The sequence below is a fragment of the Zingiber officinale genome, chromosome 1A (genome assembly GCF_018446385.1).
Source record: "Zingiber officinale cultivar Zhangliang chromosome 1A, Zo_v1.1, whole genome shotgun sequence".
Taxonomy (NCBI): Eukaryota; Viridiplantae; Streptophyta; class Magnoliopsida; order Zingiberales; family Zingiberaceae; genus Zingiber; species Zingiber officinale.
The window spans coordinates 154,542,646-154,554,966 of NC_055987.1; the positions used below are offsets into that span (position 1 = coordinate 154,542,646).

Consider the following 12,321-nt stretch of genomic DNA (forward strand, 5'->3'; position numbering starts at 1 on the left):
CGAAAAACAAGAATCGAATGCCTCTTGTATTTGGTATTTATATAAAGAAAAATTAACTAGTATGATGCGGAAATTAAATACTAGTTATACCTCTTCCTTGTATGCTAAAAACCTCGAGATCTTCTGCCGTATCCCTCGCCTCCTCTTAGACGTCGTGTGGGCGACGATCCTCCAAGACGAACACCACCCGGAAAGCTTCTCCTCCTTCTCTAGAATTCGGCCACCACCACCACAAAGGAGCAAAAGAGAGCAAAGGGAAGAGAGGGAGAGGGGCCGGCCACTTGATGATCTCCAACAACACAATATCAATTGTTATATTTTTCAAGGCCTCCCCTTCCCCCCTTTTTATATTAGTTTCACAACGGAAAATTATGGAAAAAATTTTATAAAAAATTAGACTCATTCCTATTTCCTTTTAATTTTTTCTTTTTCTTTCCTTTTAATTAATCAATCCTAGATTGATTTATTAATTAAACAACTATTTGTTGATGTTTAATTATTTGACCGGCCCCTTGCTTGGGCACCAAGCAAGGTGGCCGACCACTTATTAAAAGGGAAAGAAAGAAAATTTTTTTTATAAAATTTAAAAGAAGAAAACTTCTAATAAAATTTTACAAACTCTTTTTTTTTTCTAATGTGGATATTAAAAGGAAAGTTTTAAAATTTAAAACCAAGTTTTAAAATTTAAAACATCTCTAATAATATTTCTTTTTAAAAGAAAGTTTAATAAATTTTACAACTCTCTTTAAAACCTTGTGGCCTAATTTAAATTAGGAAAATTTTATAAAATTTTAAAATCTCTCTTTTTACAAATTGTAAATATTTGAGAAAATTTAAAAATCCAAAAACAACCTTCCTAATTTAAATATTGCGGCCGACCCCCTTGCCCAAGGCAAGGGCCGACCACTTCTAGAGAATATGTGACGGACATTGCTTGGTCACCAAGCAATGAACCGGCCCCTTCTTGGACACCAAGATAGGCTTTTCTTTGGATGGACTTGAGGCTTTATTGAGGCTACAACAGGGACCTAGAGGAGAAATTGGTTTTGACCTTCCGATGAGCTTGAGTATCCCGTGCTCGCCCCGAACACACAACTCAAGTTCATCGATAATAACTCATTCCACTAGAGAGTTATTACCGCACTACAGCACCAATCCCAAATTACATTATGGGCTCCTTCTTATCATGAGTGTGTTAGTCTCCCTGTGTTTAAGATTACGAATGTCCACTAATTAAGTGAGTTACTGACAACTCATTTAATTAATATCTAGCTCCAAGAGTAGTACCACCCAACTTTATTGTTATGTTGGATTAGGTCCACCTGCAGGGTTTAACATGACAATCCTTATGAGCTCCTCTTGGGGACATTCTCAACCTAGATAACTAGGACACAGATTCCTTCTATAATCAACAACACATACTATAAGTAATATCATTTCCCAACTTATCGGGCATATTGATTTATCGAGCTTAACCTCACCCTTTGATAAGTCAAAGAAATAAATATTAAATATACATGCTTGTTATTATATTAGGATTAAGAGCACACACTTCCATAATAACTAAGGTCTAGTTCTTTTACTAAGTCAGTACAAAAAGAACTTACCTAAATGATCTTACTCAATACATTTAAAGTGTATCAGTGTAATTTATTAGTCAAGATAAACTAATACTTAATTACACTACGTCTATTCTGATGGTTTGTTCCTTTCCATCTTAGTCATGAGCAACTGTTTATAATTTATAGAGAACCGACAACATGATCTTCTAAGTGTGACTCCGCACTCCATGTTATCTACTATATAAATTAATTGAACAATTACATTTAACAAATAAATGTAAACATTTGACCAATGTGATTCTTTATTTCAAAATAAATGTGTACAAAAACTAAACTTTTAAGTATACACTCCAACACGTCAGCCTCTGGTAGGTGGCTTAGGCATTCTTGATTCTGAACGACATGATGTTGTAGCAGTATCTTCCGTCAGTCGTAATGAAGTTGACCTTCTCCTGGTCTTCTCAGGCGAGCGACACTTGGTGGTATCCTTGGTACGCGTCGAGCATGCAGATCAGCTCGTAGCTCGCCGTTGAGTCTACCATTTGGTCTATCCTGGGCAGCGGATAGAAGTCCTTTGGACATGCCTTGTTCAGCTCGTAGAAGTTGATGTAGACCCGCTATTTATTGCCTGACTCAGAGACTAATACGACTTTGGCCGGCCAATTAGGGAACTGAACTTCCCTAATATGGCTGACCTCCAGCAGCTTCTCTATCTCAGCCTAGATGATCATATTTTGCTCCGCGCTGAAGTCCCTTTTTCTTTGCTTCATCGACCGAGCGTCCGATCGGACATGAAGCTCGTGCTGAGCCACGCTCGGGGAGATACCGGGAAGCTCATGGGTCGACCAGGCGAACACATCATGATTTTGTCTAAGGCAGGTGACCAACTCTACCTTCTTCTCCTCCTCCAGGTCGGCGACGATAAAGGTTGTTGATTCTGCTCGGCTTGGGTGGATTTGAACCTCCTCCTTTTCTTTGTACATCAAGGTAGGGAGTTTTTCAGTGATTATGTTTACCTCCAGTCGCAGAGTCTTCCGAGCGCTTCTCGTCTCGGACTTGACTATCTCGACGTAGCATCGTCAAGCGGCCAGTTAATCGTCCTTGACTTCGCCCACCCGGTCATCTATCGGGAACTTGATTTTTTGACAGTAAGTAGATACTACTGCCCAAAACTCGTTGAGGGCCGGTCTGCCCAAATTGGCATTGTAGGCCGACAGCGCATCCGCCACGATGAAGTTGGTGGTCCTAGTTTTCCTTAGTGGCTCCTCTCCGAGCGAGATGGTTAGTCGAACCTGTCCGAGCGACAACACTTCATTGCCCGTGAAGCCGTAGAGAGGGGTCGTCATAGGCAGCAACTCACTTCGATCAATTTGTAACTGATCGAATGCCTTCTTGAATATCATATTCACCGAACTCTCTGTATCAACAAAAGTCCAATGAATAGTATAATTAACGATTACCGCCCAAATGATCAACGCATCATCGTGAGGGATCTCCACTCCCTCCATGTCACTGGGGTCGAAGCTGATCTTGGGCCCTTCAGCCTTCTTCTTATTGCACGTGGATCTCCAACCGCCAGGCATACGACTTCCTGGCTATTAGAGTCGTCGCCGGTCGGCCCTCCAGCTAGCTAGAATGGGGGCTGGATAGACGGTGTCCCCAAATTGATTTCTTCTCTACAAAAGATTAGTGCATAGCGGAAATACGAAAACTAAAACAATGAGAGCAAACAAGAGAGAATACAAACGCTAACACAATTCCTTTACGTAGTTCGGAGATTGCTTGTTCCTACTCCACGGCGTGTCCTTGAGGTGGATGAACCCTTGATCTTTTGGTGGATCAATAATCCTCGGTAATCTCCGGCTAGATCTTACTCCTTCTCGGTGGAGTACAATCTCTCACAAAACTCTCTTCCTCTTACAAGATAGAACTTAGGTTTAGCGAGGAAGAGTGGACTTGGAAGCTTTGGACAATAACAAAAGAGTGATTCAATAATAATCAATAATCTCCTTTATGCCCCAAAGCTCCTCTTTTATAAGTGGAGAGAGTTGATCAACAAATCAACTCAACCCAACACCAGTTGATTGATCCATGCATCAGTTGACTGGTGTGACCGTTAGACACAGACAATGGCACTCCATAGAATCCGCGATCTTGCCAACAACTATGTACCAGTTGACTGATCCCCGTAGCCGACAAGAACAGAAGCATTCTGTGCTCTTCATGAATTTGGACCAGTCGACTGGTCTAAGTACCAGTCAACTGGTACCTTACATTCACTCATACTCATCCTCTCCTGAGTCGCCTTGAAGCCCTCTTCCTCGTCCTTCATCCCTCAGATGCACCCGAGCCTATGATCCTTCTCCGTGTCATCCTTCACGTTGCCTTGAAGTCTGCTTCCCTCAGCTCAACTCCATTGCTCCTCATCCGGCGGTCCCTCAGATATCTTTCCATGCCATCCTTCACCGATTCAAGGATCTGAGCCCGTGGATGAGATTCCCTCACTTGGCCTCACCAAGTTTCTCATGTATTTCACCAAGTCCTGCAAGACTCAAATACATATCAAATACATATGAAAGCCTAACTTAAACTCTTTGACACACACATCAAAACCATGATTGTACCGATCAAACTTAGGTCGATTGTACCAACAATCTCTCTTTTTTGATGTGTGACAATATGTTTAAGTTATGCATAAATAACAACATGAAAATTACAAATAATATGTAAACATGAAGCATAAAACTAAGCTCCCCTTAAACATATACTCTCAATCTTAATTTTTAAGTTTTGCACACAAGTATGGAAATAAAGGTTTCTAACTTAAATCTATCCATTTCTCCCCTTTGACACCATCAAAAAAATTATACCAAACAATCATACATTCTATGGCATCAAGTCTGACCAAATTTTGACAAAAAAATTTGATTTCAGAAAGCAACAGTATGCTGGAAAACTGGTACCAATCGACTGATAGCTGACACAGTCGACTGGTATATTCTGAAACTAAATTTTAGTCTTTTGCAGCCAACTTCAGAAATGCATAAAAAATTTCAAAAAATTTAAAAATCATGAAATTTGGAAAACATATTTCTTGAAATGTCTTTTAACTAGGAAAAATATGTTTTCATGAAAAGTTAAAGTATTTTTGAAATTTTTACCAAATCTCAAAAACATCCAATCATGTATCAATTTTAAACCCAGTTTTACAATGATATATTTCAAAATAATTATTCACTGTAAATGAAACATAGAATTGTTTTCAAAACATTTGAAATGTCCAACTATGATCTATGGGCAAGATGTCCATTAATTAAACATTTACTTTCCCCATAGTTGGTCTATGATTACTCAAAAATTTGATACATTTTATAACTCATCAAAATGCCATAAGCATAAGTGAATTATTAGTATCATCCTATTATCTCACATTTATATTTTGAAAATAATACAAGTCATTGTGAGATGAAATAAAGGTAACCTCTACTTAGCCCTCTTTATCATGAATTTCTATCAAGGCTAAGTGCTCCCCCTTAAGGTCTCAAGTCAATCATTAAAAAACTGGAATTATAATTTCCATGGTTGACTTGACCTAAAATCCTCTAACCCTTGAGGATTAATTTTGATACCCAATAGAGGTTCTTCTTAATTGGGTTTACCAAATAGTCCTTAGGAATCCATTTCCTATCTATGGTCTTTGTCTTGGGTTGCCCCTTAGCAATTAGGCAATGATAGTCTTTTTCATTGTTGGATTCCTTATACCCTAAACCCTTTTTGTTGAAACTTGCCCTTTGACTCTCAATTATCATGTTTAAGACTTTGGATCTAATTTTAAATTTTCTAAGGGCATTGGTAAGGTATGTGACCTTTTCCCTTAAAGTCTTATTTTCTTCTTCTAAATATGAATCATTTGAATTTATAGAAGAAGCATGCATATCATTATCCCTAATAGGCATGAATTCTAATTTTTCCTTAAGCATGTAAATATCATGTTTCAAGGATTTATTTTTCTTTTTAGCCTTAAACAAATCATCATTTATACTTGCAATAATTTTAATTAAAACATGGGGAAGAAGATTATATACCTCATTTACCGAGACGTCCGAATCCGATGTTTGACCTCCCCCTTCACTTGAGCTCCCTTCTTCATCTTCACTTAAGCTCCTTCCTTCTTCTTGTTCAGATGAGGTGGAGGCTACATCGTCAATTCTTATTAGAGCAAAATGGGACACATGGTGCTCTTCTTCCTCCGATGACGATGGATCATCTCATGTTTCTTTTAGGTTTTTGACCTTCTTCCCCTTTTCTTTTGACTTCCTCTTCTCTTCCTTCTTCCTTTCTTCTTTCTTCTTCAAGAGAGGGCATTCATCCCTCATGTGCCCTTCTCCTTGGTAATTGTAGCAAATAACCCTCCTTGTTCTACTTTTGTTTCTTGAGCTTTTCCTAGCATGAGATTTGTTAATAGAAAACCTTTTAAATGCCCTTCACATTTTCCTTACCATATACGCCTCTTGATCGTTATCCATTGAGGCACTTACTTCTTCAGAGTCGGAGGATGGTAAGGATGAAGACTTCTTCTTCTTATCCTTTTCCTTGTTTGTTACAAGGGCTACTCCTCTTGATCTATTGGCTTCTCCATCTAATCCTTCAACTCGAGTCTCATGAAGTTCCATGGTTGAAAAGAATTCATTTAGAGAGCTCTTCTCTAGATCCTTTGAAATGTAGAATGAATCTATAATGGAGCTCCAAGTTGTGATTCTTAGGAAAGTATTGATGGCTTTCATCAAGATATCTCGGTTTGAGAGATTCTCACCTATACTTGTTAGTCCATTCAAAATTTATTTAATCATAACGTGAAGTATTGATACCTTTTCTTCTTTTCCGAGTTTGATATTGTTGAGTTGAGTTCGGAGAAGATCCCTTCTTGCTAGTTTTGCTTCCAATGTCGCCTCATGAAGTTCTACTAGTTTTTTCCATAACTCCTTAGTGCTTGAGTAGTTCCCAACCCTTGTTACTTCTTGTTGGGGAAGGACATTTAGTAGATGATGTAAGACCTTTGAGTTTGCTAGATGCTCTTCCCTTTGCTCCTTGTTTCATCCTATTTTCTCTAATATCTCATTGTTTTGATCCTTAGGCATTTCGAAACCATTTTCCATGATTAGCATAATATCAAAATCAGTTTCAAAAAATACCTCCATTCTCTTTTTCCATCAAGAGATTTCTCCTTCGAATTTGGGTGGATGAATGCTTGAGTCGGCAATTTGATGATGTTGCTCTTCTTGGCGATTAGTCTGTTGAAGGACGGCCTCGCTCTGATACCACTTGTAGGAGATCGGTGGGTCGGCTAGAAGAGGGTTGGATAGACGGCGCCCCCAAATCAATTTCTTCTCTACAAAAGATTAGTGTGTAGCGGAAATACGAAAACTAAAACAATGAGAGCAAACAAGAGAGAATACAAATGCTAACATGATTCCTTTACGTGGTTCAGAGATTGTTTGCTCCTATTCCACGGCGTGTCCTTGAGGTGGACGAACCCTTGATCCTTCAGTGGATCAGTCCCTGGAAATCTTCGGCTAGATCTTACTCCTTCTCAGTGGAGTACAACCTCTCACAAAGCTCTCTTCCTCTTATAAGATGGAACTTAGGTTTGGAGAGGAAGAGTGGACTTGGAAGCTTTGGACAATAACAAAGGAGTGATTCAACAATAATCAGTAACCTCCTTTATGCCCCAAAGCTCCTCTTTTATAAGTGGAGAGAGTTGATCAACAAATCAACTCAATCCGACACCATGCATCAGTCGACTGGTGTGACCATTGGACACAAACAACGACACTCCGCAGAATCCGCGATCCTACCAATGGCTATGTACCAATCGACTGGTCCTGAGATTAGTCGACTAATCCCCGTAGCCGATAAGCATAGAAGCTCTCTGTGCTCTTCGTGAATTTGGACCAGTCGACTGGTCCAAGTACAAGTCGACTGGTACCTTACATTCACTCACACTCATCCTTTCCGGAGTCGCCTTTGAAGCCCTCTTCCTCGGCCTTCGTCCCTCAGATGCACCCAAGCCTCTGGCCCTTCTCGGTGCCATCCTTCACGTTGCCTTGAAGTCTGCTTCCCTCGACTCCACTTCATTACTCCTCGTCCGGCGGTCCCTTGGATGTCTTTCCACACCATTCTTCACCGACTCAAGGATCTGAGCCCTTGGATAAGCTTCCCTCACTTGGTCGCACCAAGTTTCTCATGTGTTTTACCAAGTCCTACAAGACTCAAACACATATCAAATACATATGAAAGTCTAACTTAAACTCTTTGATACACACATTAAAACCATGATCGTACCGATCAAACCTAGGTCGATTGCACCAACAATCCCTCTACTGATGCTGGTGGTGCCGCTCGGATGCCCTTCTATCGTCCTCCCGCCGCTCAGCGGATCTATGTCTCTATCGCCGATCGAGAGAAGGAGATCGACGGCGGTATCCGCGTGGAGCTGGGCGGCTAACAATTGGTGTTAGATCGCGACAATCACACATGTTGTGGGTCGCTGGTTGGTGGAAAGAGCATAACATCAGCGTCCATACTTTGCCCTTTAATGCCTTTGGCCGACCGGAAGCCACATGCTATACAGCATGTGCCCTGGTCTCCTAATGTGGCTGCGTCCTTCGGCCTTCGGTCCCTTGGGTGGCTGATGGCTACTTGACGGTCGGTGGTGAGCGTCGAATGTTCAGTTAGCGCCTCTTTCCTTCTGGCTGCTTGGGCTTCTTCCAATTGATATATTCGTTGGCATTCTTGAGCATATGGTCGAAGTCCTTGGGCGGCTTCATGATGATCGATCAGAAGAAATCTCCCTCGACGAGCCCCTAAGTGAAGGCGTTCATCATCATCTCGGACGAGACTGAGGGGATGTCCATAACTACTTGGTTGAAACGTTGTATGTATGCTCGGAGTGTTTCTTTCGATCCCTGCTTCAAGGAGAAGAGACTGACGCTCATCTTTTAATAGCGTCGACTGCTGCCAAAGTGGTGTAAGAAAGCAGCTCGGAAATTCTTGAAGCTGCGTATTGATCCGTCCGGCAGTTTTCTAAACCAACGCTGCGCTGATCCAGAGAGAGTGGTGAGGAATATTCGGTACTTTACTCCGTCTGTATACTGATGCAGCGTGGCTTCATTATCGAACTGATCTAAATGATCATCTGGATCGGTCGATCCGTTACGTGTCCCGATCGTCAGCGGGGTATAATGTATGGGCAGAGGATCTTGTAAGATCTTCTCTGAGAACTGTCGATTGATCCGTTCGAGTGACGCGTTGTTCGAGGCACCTTGCCTTTTAGTGCATCCCGAACGGGAGCATCATCCGAAGATGATCCACGCTCTTGATTCGCCTAGGCTATCTCCGAGGAGGTTTGGAACAAAGCGTAATGGAAGGGGATTGGCGCGGGTGGCGCTTCACCCTGTGTGCCGGTCGGCCTTCGGTTCTGCCCCCATACGGAGATTTGCTCCGCTCGGTCATCCGACCGCTGATGTTGCAGGTTGTGGCGCTTGTCGATCGGCTAACATCTACTGTTGTTGTTGCTCGATCATCTTTGTCGCTCGGGCTCGAACGAGCATCTCGAGCTCCTCCTGGGTGAGCGTCACGGTGGTGAGTCATCCAGCGTCCTCCGTCTTCTCGGCTCGAATGCAGGTAACGCTCCCACAGACGGCACCAAATATGATCTTTTCCGAAAGTCGAAGAGACGGAAAGCTGGGGATGTGGTGCTCACGCTGACCTCCTGTACACTCCGCTCGGACCTACAACACAAACTACGTCAGCGATGAGCCAAGGACGGGTCCCGGTATTGGCCCTCTGACGCTCAAGTCAGTCACCAGTGCTAAAGTAGAAAGCGGAGCAACGAGAAGACTATAGCACAAACAGTGAATATCGCATACCTCCGTAGATGCTTGAATCCCCCTTATATAGAGCTCCAGTAGCGCCCATACATGCTTCCCAAGGCGAGCACGCTTCTCAAAGTTTTCCCTGAAAAGACTTGTTAGTAAAGTGTCCCTAACATAGTACCTTAACATGTCGAGTATATCTCTGAAGTGACAGTGGAAGCTTTCGCCGTACGATCTTCTAGCAGTCCATGCCCAATGTCGACGGCACTAACTCCCAAAAGGATATCACTGAATATCATCAGAAGTGTACTGCTAGGCCTAGCGGATTGACCGCTCGCTCGAAATTCCGCCACCCTGATACCCCGTCTGACCTGCCAGAACTTCATTATTTCTATGTATATGTCTGCTCGACCGAAGGTCCACTTTGTTATTGTCGAACCCTGCTGCTAGGCCGATCGAGGTAGCCGTTTGACCGAAGCCTATTATCATACCGAACGGGATAATCATTCGGTCGAAATTAAACTTTATACACATCAATCTCTATTATCTGATCTAGCAAAGTAGTCGCTCGACTCAATTTCTCCCCATTATTTTTCTTGAACATCGATTGTTTAATTATTTCCTATGATAAAAACGATGATACATCGAAGCCTTCTTCATGATCGAAACATATTTCACCCGATCAATTCATGTCATCTAAATATTGATCGTTTTAATTTCAACTTCCATCGTCGTGACAACGAGAGGGACTCTTCACCATCATCGGATCACATTCTTCTGCTTCGGCATTCGTCTTTAAAAAAAACGTCAGCTTGCCAGTGATCACGTGCCTTGTTTTTCTCTCATCGGAATTCGCATCTGTTTTTCTTCCTCACTCAATATACCGTGACTCTCATTAATGTTTACTGAAAAGGCGGGACCACGGGATCCATCTGGATCCATCTCTTCCTACTTTATGGGTGAGCATTGCCCACTTAAATCAAGAGCTCTTCGTCTTCTTCCTCTTCACTCCTCTGCCTCTTTGATTTTGTTGGAGACCTTGTAGTAGTGGAGATGGCCGTCGAGGAATTGGAATTGGCGATGAAACCGACGGTGGTGCTGTATCCCATGTCCGGCAACGGACATCTACTCCCCATGGTAGAGCTTGCCAAGCTCTTCCTCCGCCACAATTTCGCCGTCGCAGTGGTCCTCATGCAGTTCCCCATCAAGCACCCTTCTCTCGAGTCCTTCATTGCCTGTGTCTCAGCCGCCCACCGATCCATCTCCTTCCACCAGCTCCCGCCGCCTGATTCTGACGACTCCTTCACTGCTGGCGTTTCCGCCAGCTTACCCTCCATACCCATGATGCTCGACAGCGTACGTCGCAACAACCATGAGCTCCTTCGTTTCCTCGCCGCCTACCGCTTGGAAAACGATGTCCGCGCCGTCGTCCTCGACTTCTTATGCACCGACGCTCTCGACGTCGTCGTCGCCGCCGAGCTCGGCATCCCAGCCTACTTCTTCTTCCCCACATGCGCCTCCGCTCTCGGCTCCCTGCTCTACTTTCCCTCTCTTGAGTTCACAGATCTCGGCCTCGGTGAGCTCGCAGATACACCCATCCACTTCCCTGGGCTGCCCCCTATTCCCGCCTCCGATATGCTCAGCAGAGAGGTTATAAATTGCGCTTTGGAGTCTTATGAAAGTTCCATAAAAAAGATTGCCCGGCGGATCCCGGATGGTCACGCCATCCTTATCAACTCGTTCGAGTCGCTCGAAGCAGAGGCCGTTAAGGCTCTTCGGGAAGGGGCGTGCCTTCCCGGACGCCGGATGCCAAATGTCTATTGCATCGGGCCGCTGATCATGGAAGGGAGCAGAGGAAAGGATGAAACAAAAGCAAAGTGCATGGCGTGGCTGGACGCACAACCACGCGATAGCGTGTTGTTCCTCTGCTTCGGCAGCATGGGTTCGTTCTCCGTGGAGCAGCTCAAGAAGATGGCCGTTGGCCTCGAGAGAAGCCGACAACGATTTCTTTGGGTCGTGCGGGCCCCTAAGGATCCTCCGACGCCGACGTCTGAGCTGGACCTTGATGTTCTGTTGCCGGAGGGATTCTCTGAGCGGACGAAGCACAGGGGGATGGTGGCGAAGTCGTGGGCGCCGCAGGTGGAGGTGCTGAACCACGAGTCGGTGGGATGCTTCGTCTCGCACTGCGGGTGGAACTCGACATTGGAGGCGATCTCCGCCGGAGTGGCGATAGTGGCGTGGCCGCTGTACGCGGAGCAGAGGATGAACAAGGTGTTCTTGGTGGAACAGATGAAATTGGCGGTGGTGATGGACGGTTATGACAAAGAGATGGTAGAGGCTGAAGAGGTGGAGGCGAAGGTGAGGTGGGTGATGGAGTCAGAGGGAGGGAGGGAATTGAGGCGGCGTGCGGCGGCGGCTAAAGAGACGGCGGCAGAGGCGTGGAGTGCAAGGGGGTCGTCTCAACAGGCGTGGCTGGAAGTAGTCAGAACCTTGGAGAAGCAGATCTGATTCTGAATGCTATGGATTTGCATGTAGTATCCAAAGATGCTCTGTCATTATTAGAGCTGGCAAATTAACTTTTTATATAATGTTTAAATTGGCGTGCCTAAAAGATATTATATATCTTTATAATGGCATATTTAAATATCATTTGAGTCTAAATTCGTATAATTTTATTTTTAGTTATATTTTAAAGATCTTAGGTTAATGAAGTAACTCACATCCTTCAAAATTTATGATTTTTTAAAAATCTTTTTAATATGAGATTTTGATTGAATTTTAATAATTTTCTTCTAAAATAAAAGATCATAATTATTCTCATTGTCTGAGTCTCCTCGTGAATATTTGGTCACTCTTGATCTATTCCTGATCTCGCTGCGAGTATT

General features: G+C 43.5%; 1 protein-coding gene across 1 annotated transcript; it reads left to right on the top strand.

Moving 5' to 3' along the window:
* Positions 1–10,205: 10,205 nt before the first annotated feature.
* LOC122038082 (UDP-glycosyltransferase 13-like) lies at positions 10,206–12,082 on the top strand. The gene has a single exon (XM_042597659.1). It carries the CDS (start codon positions 10,490–10,492, stop codon positions 11,942–11,944), a length of 1,455 nt encoding a protein of 484 aa, XP_042453593.1. The 5' UTR covers positions 10,206–10,489; the 3' UTR covers positions 11,945–12,082.
* Positions 12,083–12,321: the final 239 nt, after the last annotated feature.